This window comes from Mustela erminea, chromosome 5, assembly GCF_009829155.1.
Source record: "Mustela erminea isolate mMusErm1 chromosome 5, mMusErm1.Pri, whole genome shotgun sequence".
In the NCBI taxonomy this organism is placed as follows: domain Eukaryota; kingdom Metazoa; phylum Chordata; class Mammalia; order Carnivora; family Mustelidae; genus Mustela; species Mustela erminea.
In genome coordinates, this window is record NC_045618.1 from 117,922,477 (window position 1) to 117,935,421 (window position 12,945).

The window sequence follows — 12,945 nt, forward strand, 5'->3', positions numbered from 1 at the left end:
GATATTAATTCTGTAGATCCTGTAGATTGACTGCAATTACTTTTTGGACATTTAGGGGGTTTTCCAATGTTTTTCATTATTTTAAATAACACCGTACATGTTTACACACATCTCTCTTTGCAGCCTGTGTTCCTAGAAGTGAAACTATGGCATCTACGGGTCTGAGCATTTTAAAGTTTCCCACTATGTCTGTGTCCTCCTTTTTCCCCAGTATTTATCCCCCAGGTCATCTGGCTATTCCTTCAGGATTTGGGCAGGGGAATAAACTGCTTTTGGGAATGACTCAAACATCCACAAGGTGCGGCACAGAAGTCGGGTCTCGTGCCTGTAGGAACCCAGCGTGGCTGTTCACGGGCAGCCTTAAATGCAGTGAGTCTGGCAGCTCAGTGTTGCCACCCGGAGGCGTGGCCGGACTGTGTCCTCAAGTGGATGAGGGAGAGGGACCACACTGTGCTGCCCAGAACTCGGTCACCCAGCCATGTCTGGCTGCTGGTCAGGCGAGGAGATGTGCATTAGCTGTGTGCCAGGGGAGAAAAGGGAGTGGGTTTGGGGACCACACAGTTGTCTCCATGTCCTAAAAGGAGTATAGATGATGATGCAGGCAGGTCTGTGTGCTGTTGGGGGAGACTCACAGCATGAGTGCAACCCCTCATCCCTGTCTCCGTGAGCTTCACATCAGTTACACTGAGGTCACAGACAAGCCCGGAATCATAGCAGCTCCTCACCCCTGGCGGACTTCTCTCTCATGAACATCTGGGTGCGCCACCCACCTCTCCGCCCCCCCCCCACCCCGGGACCCTGCCATCTGTGCTGTGACTCCACAGTCCGGGCTGCTTGGACGAATGGCTCTACCCCTCCTCCCCCAGCACAGGGCCTAGGCAGTCACCGCGGCAGGAGAGAGGCTCTGTGCCGTGGCCTGCGGTGACCCAGGGCATGTCCACCTGCAACTTGCTGGCCAGAACTACCCGCCAGCTGCTGGGTGGCTGGGAAATTTGGGGGAGCAGATGGAATGTTTGGCGAGTCCCGCTCCGTTACTGCCATCGCGGGCCTGAGGATTTGCTGTTGGGGAGCGGGTGGCGGCTCACATGCCAGTAGCTGTGGCACCAGGCAGAGAGCAGTACCTGCCTGTAGAGCTCCTGAGACACGTGGAAGGAAGCTGGGCCTCCAGGAAGGGACCTGCCTAAAAGAGAGCCCCGCTTTGGCAGAGCGAACCAAAACCAGGTTTTTGTTTGTTTGTTTTTTTAAGATTTTATTTATTTATTTGATAGAGATATAGCAAAAGACGGAACACAGGCACGGAAAGTGGGAGAGGGAGAAGTAGGCTTCTCGCTGAACTGGGAGCCCGATGTGGGGCATGATTCCTGGACTCTGGGATCATGACCCAAGCCAAAGGCAGACACTTAATGACTGAGCCACACATGTGCCCCAAATCCAGGATTTAAAGTAAAATCTTTCTCCTCCTGGTACTTCTTGCAGAGAATTTGCAATAGGAAAAAGTATTTCCTTCCATGACTCCACAGAAAAAGGCAGGCAAGTCAGAATCCAGCCTCCTCCTCCAAGGTCAACGGAAATGGTATTGCAGACCTACGTACGTCCTGGACACATTGCCGTGTTAGTCTGGTCCACCTTCAGCGTGAGGAGGCTGGGAACATGTGTCTCTCCCCTGCCCTTTGGAAGACGTCCCTGGGGTTCACCTGTCCCCGCTGAACTGTCAGCTCAGCCCTCAGGATGCCTGAGTCAGCTGTGACTCTGGAAGGCAGCTGCTCAGCCTTGAGAAGGGGCCCATGCCAGGCCCTCCCCGCTGGGCTTCCGTCCCACCCGCGTCCCTCCCCGTCCTCTCCCTGTCCTGGCAGGACCTGGTGCTGGAGAAGCTGAAGAGCCAGCAGCTGAGCAGCGAGCTGGACAAGCTGAGCCAGGGGCTGGAGAAGGTCGGCCTCCACAAGGACCTGCTGTTGCAGGACGAGAGCGGCCACGGCAACACGTGAGCACCCCCTTGCTGCGGCCTGTGGGCCCTCTCAGCGCGCGCTGCACACCCCCAGCTCCAGAGCTCAGTTCACTCTGCACAGCCTGGGGCTTGCATGTGGTCTCTGGAAGAGGCTGGCGTCCCTTATGGGACAGGACGTCTTCCTGGAGAGTCCCGGGGAGGAGTGCAAGGAGACTCTCTTGTCCAGTGGGAAGACTTCTTAATTGTTTTAAAATAGATTTTTTAAGAGTCAGTTTTAAGTTCAAAGCAAAATTAAGGGGAAGATACAGAGAGTTCCTGAATGCTCTCTGCCCCGCCCAGGAATAACCTCCCCAGTGTCCATAAGCCCCCACCAAAGTGGTGCACCTGTCATACTCGCTGTGTCCCCATCGACCCTTCCTCCCCCAGTGCCCGCAGTGAACCGTAGGGTTCACTCCTGATGCTGCACGTCCGTGGATGTTGACACGGGTGTGCTGCCGGGGTCTACTTACAGGATCCTACAGACTCGTTTCATAGTCCCACATGTCCTCTGTGCTCTGCCTACCTATTTGTTTCTCTCTTCCCTACCCCAGCCCTTGAATTGTAAAAAAAAAAATGAACTATTGTGAATTTTGCCTGCAATTCTTTTCCAAAACGATCTCATTTTCCAAGGGAATCTGGTATCGTGGACTTCTGCTGGACTTTTGCAGAGACCTAGAGTCCCAGCTCCACGTGATGGGTGACGTGGCATCCTGTTGGTGTGGCAAAAGGGCCACGCAGACTTACCACTTACCTAGCTCACACTGTGATCTTGGGCAAATGGCTTAACCATTCTGAGACTCAGTTTCCCCATCTGTTAAATGGCCAAGATAATCCCTCCCTAAGACTCTGCTTGTAGAACTGCAGCAGTGACATTTCATTTGAAGCTGTCATGGGCGTGTCTCTGTGGAGACCCCCGGGGAGGGCTCTGGATGATGGCTTATGGCTCTTATGGTGCTTCTGGGCCAAATGCTGCAGAATTACAAAGGAAACCTGCTCAGTGGGGGAGACAGGTGTTGGCAGCTGGGAGATTGGGAGCCTGTGAGCAGAAGAGTCAGATAAAAACTACTGTATATTTGTATTTTTCAGAAAATGCAATATGTTGGAGGGCAGAAATGAGTCAGCACTAAAATCAACGTTAGCCATGAAAGAAGAAAAGATTGTGTTCTTGGAAGCACAGGTGGAAGAGAAAGCCAGCCTGAACCGCCAGTTACAGAATGAACTCCAGGTGGTAAGATGTGACCCCTTTCCGGGCCTCTGCCTCACCTTCTCCAGCCCCTCACCTGGGTAGCAGAGGGGTGGCTGAATGCCCATCTCCTGGAGCAGATGTGCTGACCCACGGGGTTCTGCGCGGGGCTGCCATCAGAATCGTATGCATTGGGGCCGGATGGAACCAGAGTGAACCAGAGGCCTGGGGGCCGAGGAGGCCAAGTCCAGAGCAGCTTTGAGTCTGTTAGGCAGGATCTGGGACACTGGTGAGAATTGGCAGGAGACTATGAGCATCAGGACCAAGAAAGACCTAGAGTCCCAGGGGTACCCTGAAATGGGACAGGTGTGGGTGCACCAGGGCTCGATCAGGATGTCCACTCCTGGCACATATGTGATTTCCAGCTTTCCTTCTTGAAGCCTTGGTGCAGTTCTTGGCTGTGTGATTGAATAAGGAATCTAGAGAAAAGCCGTTCTCGGGCTGGAAGGGACTTTATAACCTCCCCTGGTCCATATTCCCCAGACTCCTCTCCATTTCGTGGCATGGGCTGCTGAGGCTTAGGGAAGGGAGAAGACTGGAGTTGGGACTGAGGCAGGTTTCTGGAAGGAGAAAGGGGGAGGATGGGCTGGGCTGTGGGCATTCCCCACAGAGCAAGAGCCAGGTGTCAGGCTTATCCCTAATAAGGCGAGGGGTCGGGGACGCTGAGGAATTGGGTTCGCTGTGGGACTGTCTTCTAGCAGTAAACTGAGAACTGAGCCGGCCTCTTCCTGCCCCAAGTCTGCTTTCCTGTTCCCACACCCTACAGCTGAAGACAGAGTGTGAGATCCTCAGGCAGAACCAGGAGGAAGGCAAGCACTTACAGAACTCTTTCAAACACCCTGTGGAGACTTTGGTCACTGGCCACCAAGGGAAGGAGACCTGGGGGCCCAGCCACAAGGAGGCCACCATGGAGCTGCTCCGAGTGAAGGACCGGGCCATTGAGCTGGAGCGGAATGTGAGTGGGCTGCCCGGGTTCAGAGAGAGAGTGCAAGCCACTGTGCTATAGTGATTGTCCCACTGATAGGCCGCCATTCGTCGGAAGGACCCTGGAGGTCAGAATCTACTGAGATTTATCCAGATCTAGTTGAACACCTTTTCTTTTTTTTTTCTTCTTCTTCTTTTTTTTTTTTTTTAAAGATTTTATTTATTTGACAGATGCACAAGAAGGGGGGAGGCGGGGGAGAAGCAGACTCTCCACTGAGCTGGGAGCCCGATGCAGAACTCGATCCCAGGACCCTGGGATCATGACCTGAGCTGAAGGCAGACGCTTAACAGTGCTTGACAGCCACCCAGGTGCCCCTTCTGTAGTTGAATACTTCTTAAGCTGTCCTGGCAAGTCCTATAATCTCCTTTTCATTTGAGATTCCTTTGCCCTTTCTACTGGAAAGGTGTGGACCACATTTTCCCACAGCGAATCCAACTGCCTGCCCATCAGACTTGGCCTGTAGCTTGTACACCAGTTCTCCGTCTCCACCGTGCTTTCCCAGGGGTTACCAAAGCATGGCCCACCACCTGTTTTTGTCAATAAAGTTTTATTGGACCAGAGACATGCCCTTTATTTACATACTGTGTGGGTTCATCTTCCCACCATAGTGGTGGCAGAGGTAACTGGTTGGAATAGCCACCACATGCCTGGCAAACCCTAAAATTCAATCTGTCCCTTTACAGAAGAAGTTTGCTGGTGCACGTCTAATCCCCTGATGCTGTTTGACTCTGCCAGCAACCTTGTGAAGCAGGTAGTGAGGATTGTCACCATTGGCAGATGAGAAATTGGAGATAGAGTTTGAGACTTGAACCTATGGGGCATCTGGGTGGCTCAGATTATTAGGTGTCTGCCTTCAGCTCAAGCCATGATCTCCTGAGATTGAGTCCCACATCGGACTCCCAGCTCAGTGGGGAGTCTGCTCCTCCCTCTGCCTCTCCCCCTGCTTGTGCTCTCTCTCTCAAATGAATAAAAAAATCTTTAAAAAAAACAAGAAAGACTCGACGCTACATCCCGTGTTAGCGAGGGACAGCACCAGGCTACAGCCCACCTGTCCTGGTCCCTGGCCCTCTTGGTGGCATATTTTACACAGTCTTTATCGGTCTTACGGAACAACTTATTTACTCTATCTGCTGTCACTCCTGAGCAGGGTGAGGTGTGGTCACAGGCTTTTACTCTCTGTCCAGTGGGACAAGCTCAGAGAATTACATTGATGGGGTGTTTCGCAGAAGCATTAATGAGAGAAGAGATCCCTTGGCTTTAACCCCAGCTCACCTTGGCCTTGCGCTCAGATGCTCAGGTTGGAAGCAGTGTCCCCATGATGTGCGTGCATTTCTGTCTAGAAAGCCCATACCAAGAAAAGGAGTGCTCTCCCCCTTTCCTTGCAATTCTGTTGATCGTCTGTCTTTTCCAGGAGGGAAACATGCTACTTCTCTTAACTGGTAGACTCTGGTTTTAGTCCCCAGAGTGTCAGCTCTTGGCGGTTCCTTACAGCCCGTGTGCCCGGGGCTGGTGAACACTGACCGAGCTGATGTCTGATGGGCCTCCTGCTTTCATCTCCCCTAGAATGCGGCTCTGCAGGCCGAGAAGCAGCTGCTCAAGGAACAGCTACAGCACGTGGAGACGCAGAACGTGGCCTTCAGCTCTCAGATCCTGACGCTGCAGAAGCAGAGTGCCTTCCTACAGGAGCACAACACCACACTACAGACCCAGACGGCCAAGCTGCAGGTGAGCCCCGTGCTGTGGGCCCCAGGGAGTGGGCCGGTGGGGAGGGTGTGTCTCTGTGTCTCCCCGAGACCGGCCCTAGCGTGCACGCCAGCTCCTCCTCAGGAAGCCAGGCCACGCGTGGGAGGCTGTGCCGTTCTGTTTTGTGTTTCATAGACTCTTTGTGAGCATGGGGTGCCATGGGGTGCATGGGGTGCCAGGTCTCAGGGTGCTGGAAAAGGTGGTACAGGTGCGCAGCCATCTCCACCACCGTGCGTCTGACGGCAGGGCTGGCGACTCGGTTTCTGTGCTCTGCCCTCCAGGGTTGCCTGTTTTTCCCAAGTCTGTTCCTTGAGATTTTACTAGGAGTGACTTGGAAAGAGATCCTAGGCTCAGATGCATTGAGCGCAACAGAGTTAACCAGGTTTGTTTACTATAAATGCTGGCAGAGCCTTTTTTAAGCTGATGGGAATTTTGAGTCTCCATGAGGGAAGCAGGGGGTGAGGTGGCTGCAAGGCTGTTGAGAGCTTCTAGCAAAACTCCCATCCCGTGCCACCTCGTTGAGAATGTTGGTTTTTATTTATGGTTGACAGATTGTGGGGAAATGAATTAATCCTTCATTAATGCTGTTTGTGAGAAAAGTGTTTGAAAATGTGCAGCCTGGATCGGGATGGTGTGCAGGAAACTATCTGGCAAAGGGGCTGGGGTTTATTCTTTTAAAATAACGAAATGGGGGCGCCTGGTTGGCTCAGGGGGTTAAGCTTCTGCCTTCGACTCAGGTCATGATCTCAGGGTCCTGGGATCGAGTCCTGCATTGGGCTCTCTGCTCAGCAGGGAGCCTGCTTCCCCTCTTTCTCTCGGCCTGCCTCTCTGCCTACTTGTGATCTCTGTCTGTCAAATAAATAAATAAATGAATCTTAAAACAAAAATAATGAAATAGGGTGTCGGTGCCTGGTTTTGGTGGTGGTGGTGGGGAGGGCTCTGTCTGGTTTTGCAGTCAGTCTCTCCGGTCCCAGAGTGAGTTAAGTAGCACTCCCTGCTCGGTTTTCTGAGGGTCTGGAAGTTGTTGGGCGGTCGTTCTGTAAACATCCGTTCGGTAAGGGTGGCTGCTGGTGGTATCCAGGTGTTCTCTCTTGTTCCTGATTTTCTACGGGTCCTAGAAAAGTAGGCCTTTAAAAGTGGTCAAAGAGAGGGCGCCCAAGGAGCTTATCCAGAGAAAGGATGCAACTTGCCCCAGTAGGTCACCTGTGGGGAGGAGCACAAGACAGAGCCACCTGGGATGGTCTGCTGTGCCCCCATCCCCCAGAGGGGTTCCAAAGTTCAGAGACGACAGTCCCGGTGGCAGGTGCCGCCTGCCTGGAGGGTCCCCGTGGTCTTGATGTCTGCCTCCTGAGTTGGCGCAGTGGCCGTGCGTGGGGACGTGGGTTCTGTGAGTCCGCCCCTTCTCCCCCTCGGCAGGTGGAGAACTCCACCCTGAGCTCCCAGAACGCCGCGCTTACCGCGCAGTACACCCAGCTGCAGAACCAGCAGACGGCCAAGGAGAGTGAGAACGAGAACCTGCTGCGGCAGCAGGAGCGGCTGGCGGCGGCCCACGAGGCCCTGATGCAGGACCACGAGCATCTGGCCGCGCTGCACGAGCGCCAGTCGTCGGAGTACGAGGCCCTCATCCGACAGCACAGCTGCCTCAAGACGCTGCATCGCAACCTGGAGCTGGAGCACAGGGAGCTCCGAGAGAGGTGCGTGCGGGCGTCGGGGCCGCAGGGGGTCACAGCCACCGGGGGTCACCTCCCCGCCTGGGACCCTCCCCTGCCTTCCCTCTTGGCCCCGCTGCTTCACATTGCCCAGGACCCCTGAACTTTCCAGAAGGGTAGGGGTAAAATCCGGAGTCACTCTCAGCCAATATTGGGAGCGTGTGCAGCTGGAGCCTGAGTGACAGGAGGGTCCCCCCACGTGGAGAAGGCGGTACCATGGCGAATCCCAGCTCAAGGAAACCCAGCTTTGGGGGCCCTGCTGCCCTGAGGACTCCCACCGCCTCCCCACTCCACTCCAGACCAGGCATAAAGAGGACATTCCCCACCGCTGCCAGCCCACAGTGACTTGCTTCGTTTCCCTGTCTGGGTGTGGGACCCTTGCTTTCCAGCCTTCAACTTTGGCAGCTTTGGAATATGTGGAAAGCGAAGAGAACGGTAGAGTGAAACCATGTCCGTTTTAGCCATCCCTCTCTCTCGATACCTGCCAGCTCTCCTTTACTTACTTGATCTAAAATTTGTCTGTACTGAATTGGACAGACCTTCACTTGGCGCCCTTGACAACCCAGGCTCCTGGGTGTCGGGTCTGTTGGGTCAGCTTGTGTTGCCTGAGCTCCTGCCCCGGATGGGCCCCCGATAGCCCCGGCACCCAGGCAGCTGTGGTGGGACCCGGGGTGTGGCGGGAGGGAGGGGTGGGGTGCACCTGGCTGGGACACAGGAGGAAGCTGTGTCTCTGCAGAAAGGCTGGCATTTCTTTCCCTTGACTCACCTTCATTGCTGGGCCAGCGGAGCCTCGTGAGGGCACGTGATGACGCCGAGGGCACAGAGCTGGTGGCGTTCATTTATTCACTCACCTGCTCCCTCCTTTTTGCCTCTCTCTGGGCTCCTCTACACCTGCTTTACCCACCCAGATTGCCTTCCTTTAGGGGCTGCTGGGGCACCTGCCCCTAATAAGCCAAAATCAGCATCTTCTGTTTCCAGGTATCTCCGCCCTCACTCCCCCGGAGCCCACCCAGGCTTCATGCAACACTTAGCATGTACTATGTGCACGTGCTCTATCTGGACGTGGAGGGTTGCTCCCGATTGGAGCCCACAGCATTCCCTGAGCTCTGGAATGAGCTCCATGCCCACCGCTCACCAGGCACCTACGGGTTATGATAGCCCCTCATGGTATTCTTAGTGTCTGATGAGAGGGGGAAGGTTTTTGCAGGCGGAATTTGGACCAGCCTTGAGGGAGGAGAGACTGTGGGTTACCGTCTGGTTCCTTGTCAATACAGCAGGCGGAACTGTTGTAGTACTCGAGTTTTCCCAGGCTGGGCAGGTGGCTGGAGGCACCTTTGGTCGGTCTGCAGCAGGGCTGGGAGTTCGAGAATGTAGGTACCTGGAACACGGGGGTGATGGCTCTGAAATTAGATGCTTATTTCTTAATTCTCTTAGAAAGATGTACTGAGTGCCCGGCCTCATACCCGGGATTCACTAGCGAGCAAGATGCCCAGCGTCTGTCCTGCCCTTTGGTGGTTACTTATGGTTACAGTTATCCCTGGTCACTGGCCCTTTTCTAAGCCATTACAGTAGGGAAGCAGAATTTGGGGAACACTAATCATCTGCCTATGGCCCTGATTTGTCAAACCTGGATGACTTATCATCACCTGAAGAGCTAGACCGAGCCTCCACTTCGAGTCGTACACCTGTCCGCAGTGGGTCAGCCTCCACCCTGGGGCTGAAGGCCAGGAGAAAGTTTGTCCTCGAATAGCTGCCTGAGCATGTTTCTGAGTTTCACTCCCTGATGATTCCCAGCGGCAGTAGGATGGTTCGAGCACGGCTGCCGTGGGTGCTCGGGGCCCAGGGGTAGAGGTCTGAAGACTGATTGGACACCGTGGTCCGACCGTCTGCGATTGTGAATAGCTCAGACAAGGGAGGGGGTCTGGAAAGAGGGGTTTCCCTGAAAGCAGACGGCTGAAAGGCGGTGCATCAGTCACTGCCTTGGACTAGAAGGGGATCCTGAGTCCTCTCTGGGCATGTATGCCGCGCGGGAGGAGGGACAGCCTGGGCTCATCATCTGCGCTCTGCTGCCCTCCAGAGCCCGCTGTGCCAGAACCACGGAGACAGGGGCTGCAGGAAAGGGGAAAAGGAACAGAGCAGATCAGGGAGGGAAAGGACTGTGGTTAGGGCCCATGAGAAAGGGGGGGAGTGTGCGCATGTGTGTGCGCTCACACACGTGTGTGCACGGGAAGCCTCTGGCAGCTGCTGGGCCCCTGCCGGGCAAGCCTCTATCCCTGCAGCCGAGACAGACCAAGAACAAGGAAACTTGGTTCCCAAGGGGAGGAGGGCGGAGGCTTACCCAGCCCCTGGTCAAGAGGGATTACCTGCTGGAATGGAGCTGTTTATTTTGTGGTTCCTTTTAGATCTGTTTGTGCTTGGTGAGCCACCTCGTAAGTATTTATAACGCCCGAAGCAAAGCGGTCCAAATGCAGAAAAGAGTGTCTCGGTGTGCCCAGGTGGCCAAGGGAGGGGCTCCTGCTTCGACAGGAAGTCCAGGGGACTGTGCGGACTTGTCGGGTGGCAAGAAGAGGCCCCGCCTGTTCCCTGCCCTGTCCCCCTCCACTTTGCAGAGAGCGGCGGCCGGAGGAACCCCGTTTTCTGTGGGAGGTTTCCCAGTCTTCCAGGGACTTCGTTCCCCAGAGGAAAGGAAGGCCCCAGTCGAGCTCCCAACAGGTGTGTTCCCCTCCAACAGGCACGAGGACATGCTGAAGCATAAGGCGGAGCTGGACGAGCGGGAGAAGGTTTTGAACACTGAGAGGGAGGCTCTGCAGCAGGAGCAGAGGACGGGCGCCATGGCCGTGGGTGAGAACCAGCGGCTGCGGGGAGAGCTGGACAGGTGAGCCCCCGGGACCCCGCCGTGCCCCTGTGCAGGACGGCTGCCCTCCCAGATTTCACATTAGACCTGCCTGGCCCCACCGCAAGAGATCCGCAGGGCCCCCTGGCCGGCATGTTCACAGCTGGGGGGGCACCGGCTGAGAGGGGACTCTAGCTGCTGGCTGGGATGGAAGGACCCAAGGGACCAAGTGACACCTGGGGATGGCGCCTTTGTATCCAGCAGGGACCCTCCTCTAATGTAGGCCACGTGGCGATCTCAGGAAGGACACGCTGTAGATGCTCATTCTTCACACATTCCCTATTTGTGAACTCACCTCCTTGGTAAAATCGCCCCCAGATTGATACTGAGAAGGTGCTTTCACTCAACGTGCCCAGGGAGACCTGGAGTGCACGTCTCCGGCTGAGGGCAAACAAGGGTGCTCTGCCTTCTTACTGTAGTTCTCATACCATGAATAGGCATCCTTTTTGAAGTCTCTTCGGTGCCATGGTGTTTTTATAATTTTGCGCTTTTGGGTGGCAGTTTTGCTATTTTTTTTTTTTAAAAGATTTTATTTATTTGTGCAAGAGAGAGCATGAGCAGGGGAAGTGTGAGAGGGAGGAAGCAGGCTCCCTGCTGAGCAGGGAGCTCAATGCTGGGCTCGATCCCAGGACCCTGGGATCGTGACCTGAGCCAAAGGCAGATGCTTAACCGACTGAGCCACCCAGGCGCCCCCACAGTCATTTAAAATAGCTCCCAAGTGGAGGGCTGAATTGTGGTGTAGGGCTCCTAGTGCAAGACTATGCTCCTGTCTGGGAAAATTACACGTTCGAGAAACTCCGTTCAGGCATGAGCTACGGTGCTGTAGCCGTATGTTACCTGACGGGGTTTTCAAACAAAATCCCCAATTAAATAAGCGATGTCGTGATCCTTTGACTAAAATGTGACCAGAGCTTGCAGGAACATATACCCTGTCCTATGTTTCCCCAAGAGGCCATGGTTCAGTTCCCACCAGTCCAGTGATCACATGGTCTTCCTAGAGCATCACTCCCTTGATTAACAAGTCTCTGCTGTACAACCAGTATCCCAACCCCCCCACCTTTTTTTTTTTCTTTAAGATTTTATTTATTTATTTGACAGAGATCACAAGTAGGCAGAGAAGCAGGCAGAGAGAGAGGAGGAAGCAGGCTCCCTGCTGAGCACAGAGCCTGATGCAGGGCTCCATCCCAGGACCCTGGGATCATGACCCGAGCTGAAGGTAGAGGCTTTAACCCACTGAGCCACCCAGGCACCCCCCCAACTTTTTTTTAATAACAGTTAAGTAAACAGGCTCAGGGATGAACTTACCTGTTCAGAGTTAGTGCTTCTAGTGAATGGCAGAGTCAGGACATGAATCAGGCCTTGTCTCATCACAAAGACATGACCGTATGAAGCTGCTTCCTCTCCAAGTCCTTGTGCGAGTGTTCTCTGGGGCCACACACGCGGGGGCCTCCAGTGACCTGGGGAGGCTGGGCCCATGGGGGAGGGAGAGCCGGCCTAGAGCTTTCCAGGTTATTTTTTCGTCTTACGCTTTTTTCTTAAGAGAAATAGGACCCTTGAGCGTGGATGTGAGGCCTTCAGGTTTTTAAGTGTTGGCACGCTGACCCATTTCAAAGAAGCATTTAGGCCGAACAAGGCACATCTGTGTCCAGGCGTAGTCTGTGGGCCTCTAGTAGTCTCAGCTTTGGATGCAAATCTTCCCCCAAGAAGCCCTGATTGGTTGATAGTGACAATGAGGATAATTTTAGTGGATTTCCCTAATACTCTGGCATCTCCTACTTTATTCATCTCAGGAGGTGAAATTAGAAAAGAGTTTGAAATTGGGAAGGAGAGCCAGAAGTAGACACATGATTTTTTTTTTTAAATATTTTATTTATTTATTTGACAGAGAGAGATCACAAGTAGGCAGAGAGGCAGGCAGAGAGAGAGAGAGAGAGAGGAAGCAGACTCCCCGCTGAGCAGAGAGCCCGATGCGGGACTGGATCCCAGGACCCTGAGATCATGACCTGAGCCGAAGGCAGCGGCTTAACCCACTGAGCCACCCAGGCGCCCCAGTAGACACATGATTTTAAGGCAAAAATATTCTGGTTTAGTGTTTCTTAAAAAAAAAAAAAAAAAGTTAACAGCCAAACTCTTTTTTCCAAGTACGCATGGGGATAGGCCAAAGCGTGAAATGTAAGAGAGCATGACGGTGAGGCTGTGTTGGGGCACCTGTCTGAGCCTGCCCACTCTGTCTCCCCCAGCCCAGCATGAGGCACTAGGGGGACCCTCAGAGAACCCCCAAGGAGCACAGTTTGAAAACTGCTCATTCTGTTCAGCTCCCTCATTTTACACATGGGAAAAACTGAGGCCCAGAGAGGCTGTCGTTCTGGGTCAGGGTGTCCAGCGGGG

General features: G+C 54.2%; 1 protein-coding gene across 7 annotated transcripts in view; it reads left to right on the top strand.

Moving 5' to 3' along the window:
• Nucleotides 1-12,945, top strand: part of CCDC88C (coiled-coil domain containing 88C) — a 124,530-nt gene that overhangs the window by 88,652 nt on the left and 22,933 nt on the right. For all 7 annotated transcript variants that reach the window (XM_032344659.1, XM_032344660.1, XM_032344664.1 and 4 more), the window contains 6 exons: nucleotides 1,854-1,981; nucleotides 3,071-3,212; nucleotides 3,994-4,182; nucleotides 5,776-5,937; nucleotides 7,372-7,649; nucleotides 10,396-10,539. In XM_032344659.1, the coding sequence (XP_032200550.1) occupies nucleotides 1,854-1,981; nucleotides 3,071-3,212; nucleotides 3,994-4,182; nucleotides 5,776-5,937; nucleotides 7,372-7,649; nucleotides 10,396-10,539 (1,043 nt within the window). The remainder of the gene's footprint in view (nucleotides 1-1,853; nucleotides 1,982-3,070; nucleotides 3,213-3,993; nucleotides 4,183-5,775; nucleotides 5,938-7,371; nucleotides 7,650-10,395; nucleotides 10,540-12,945) is intronic.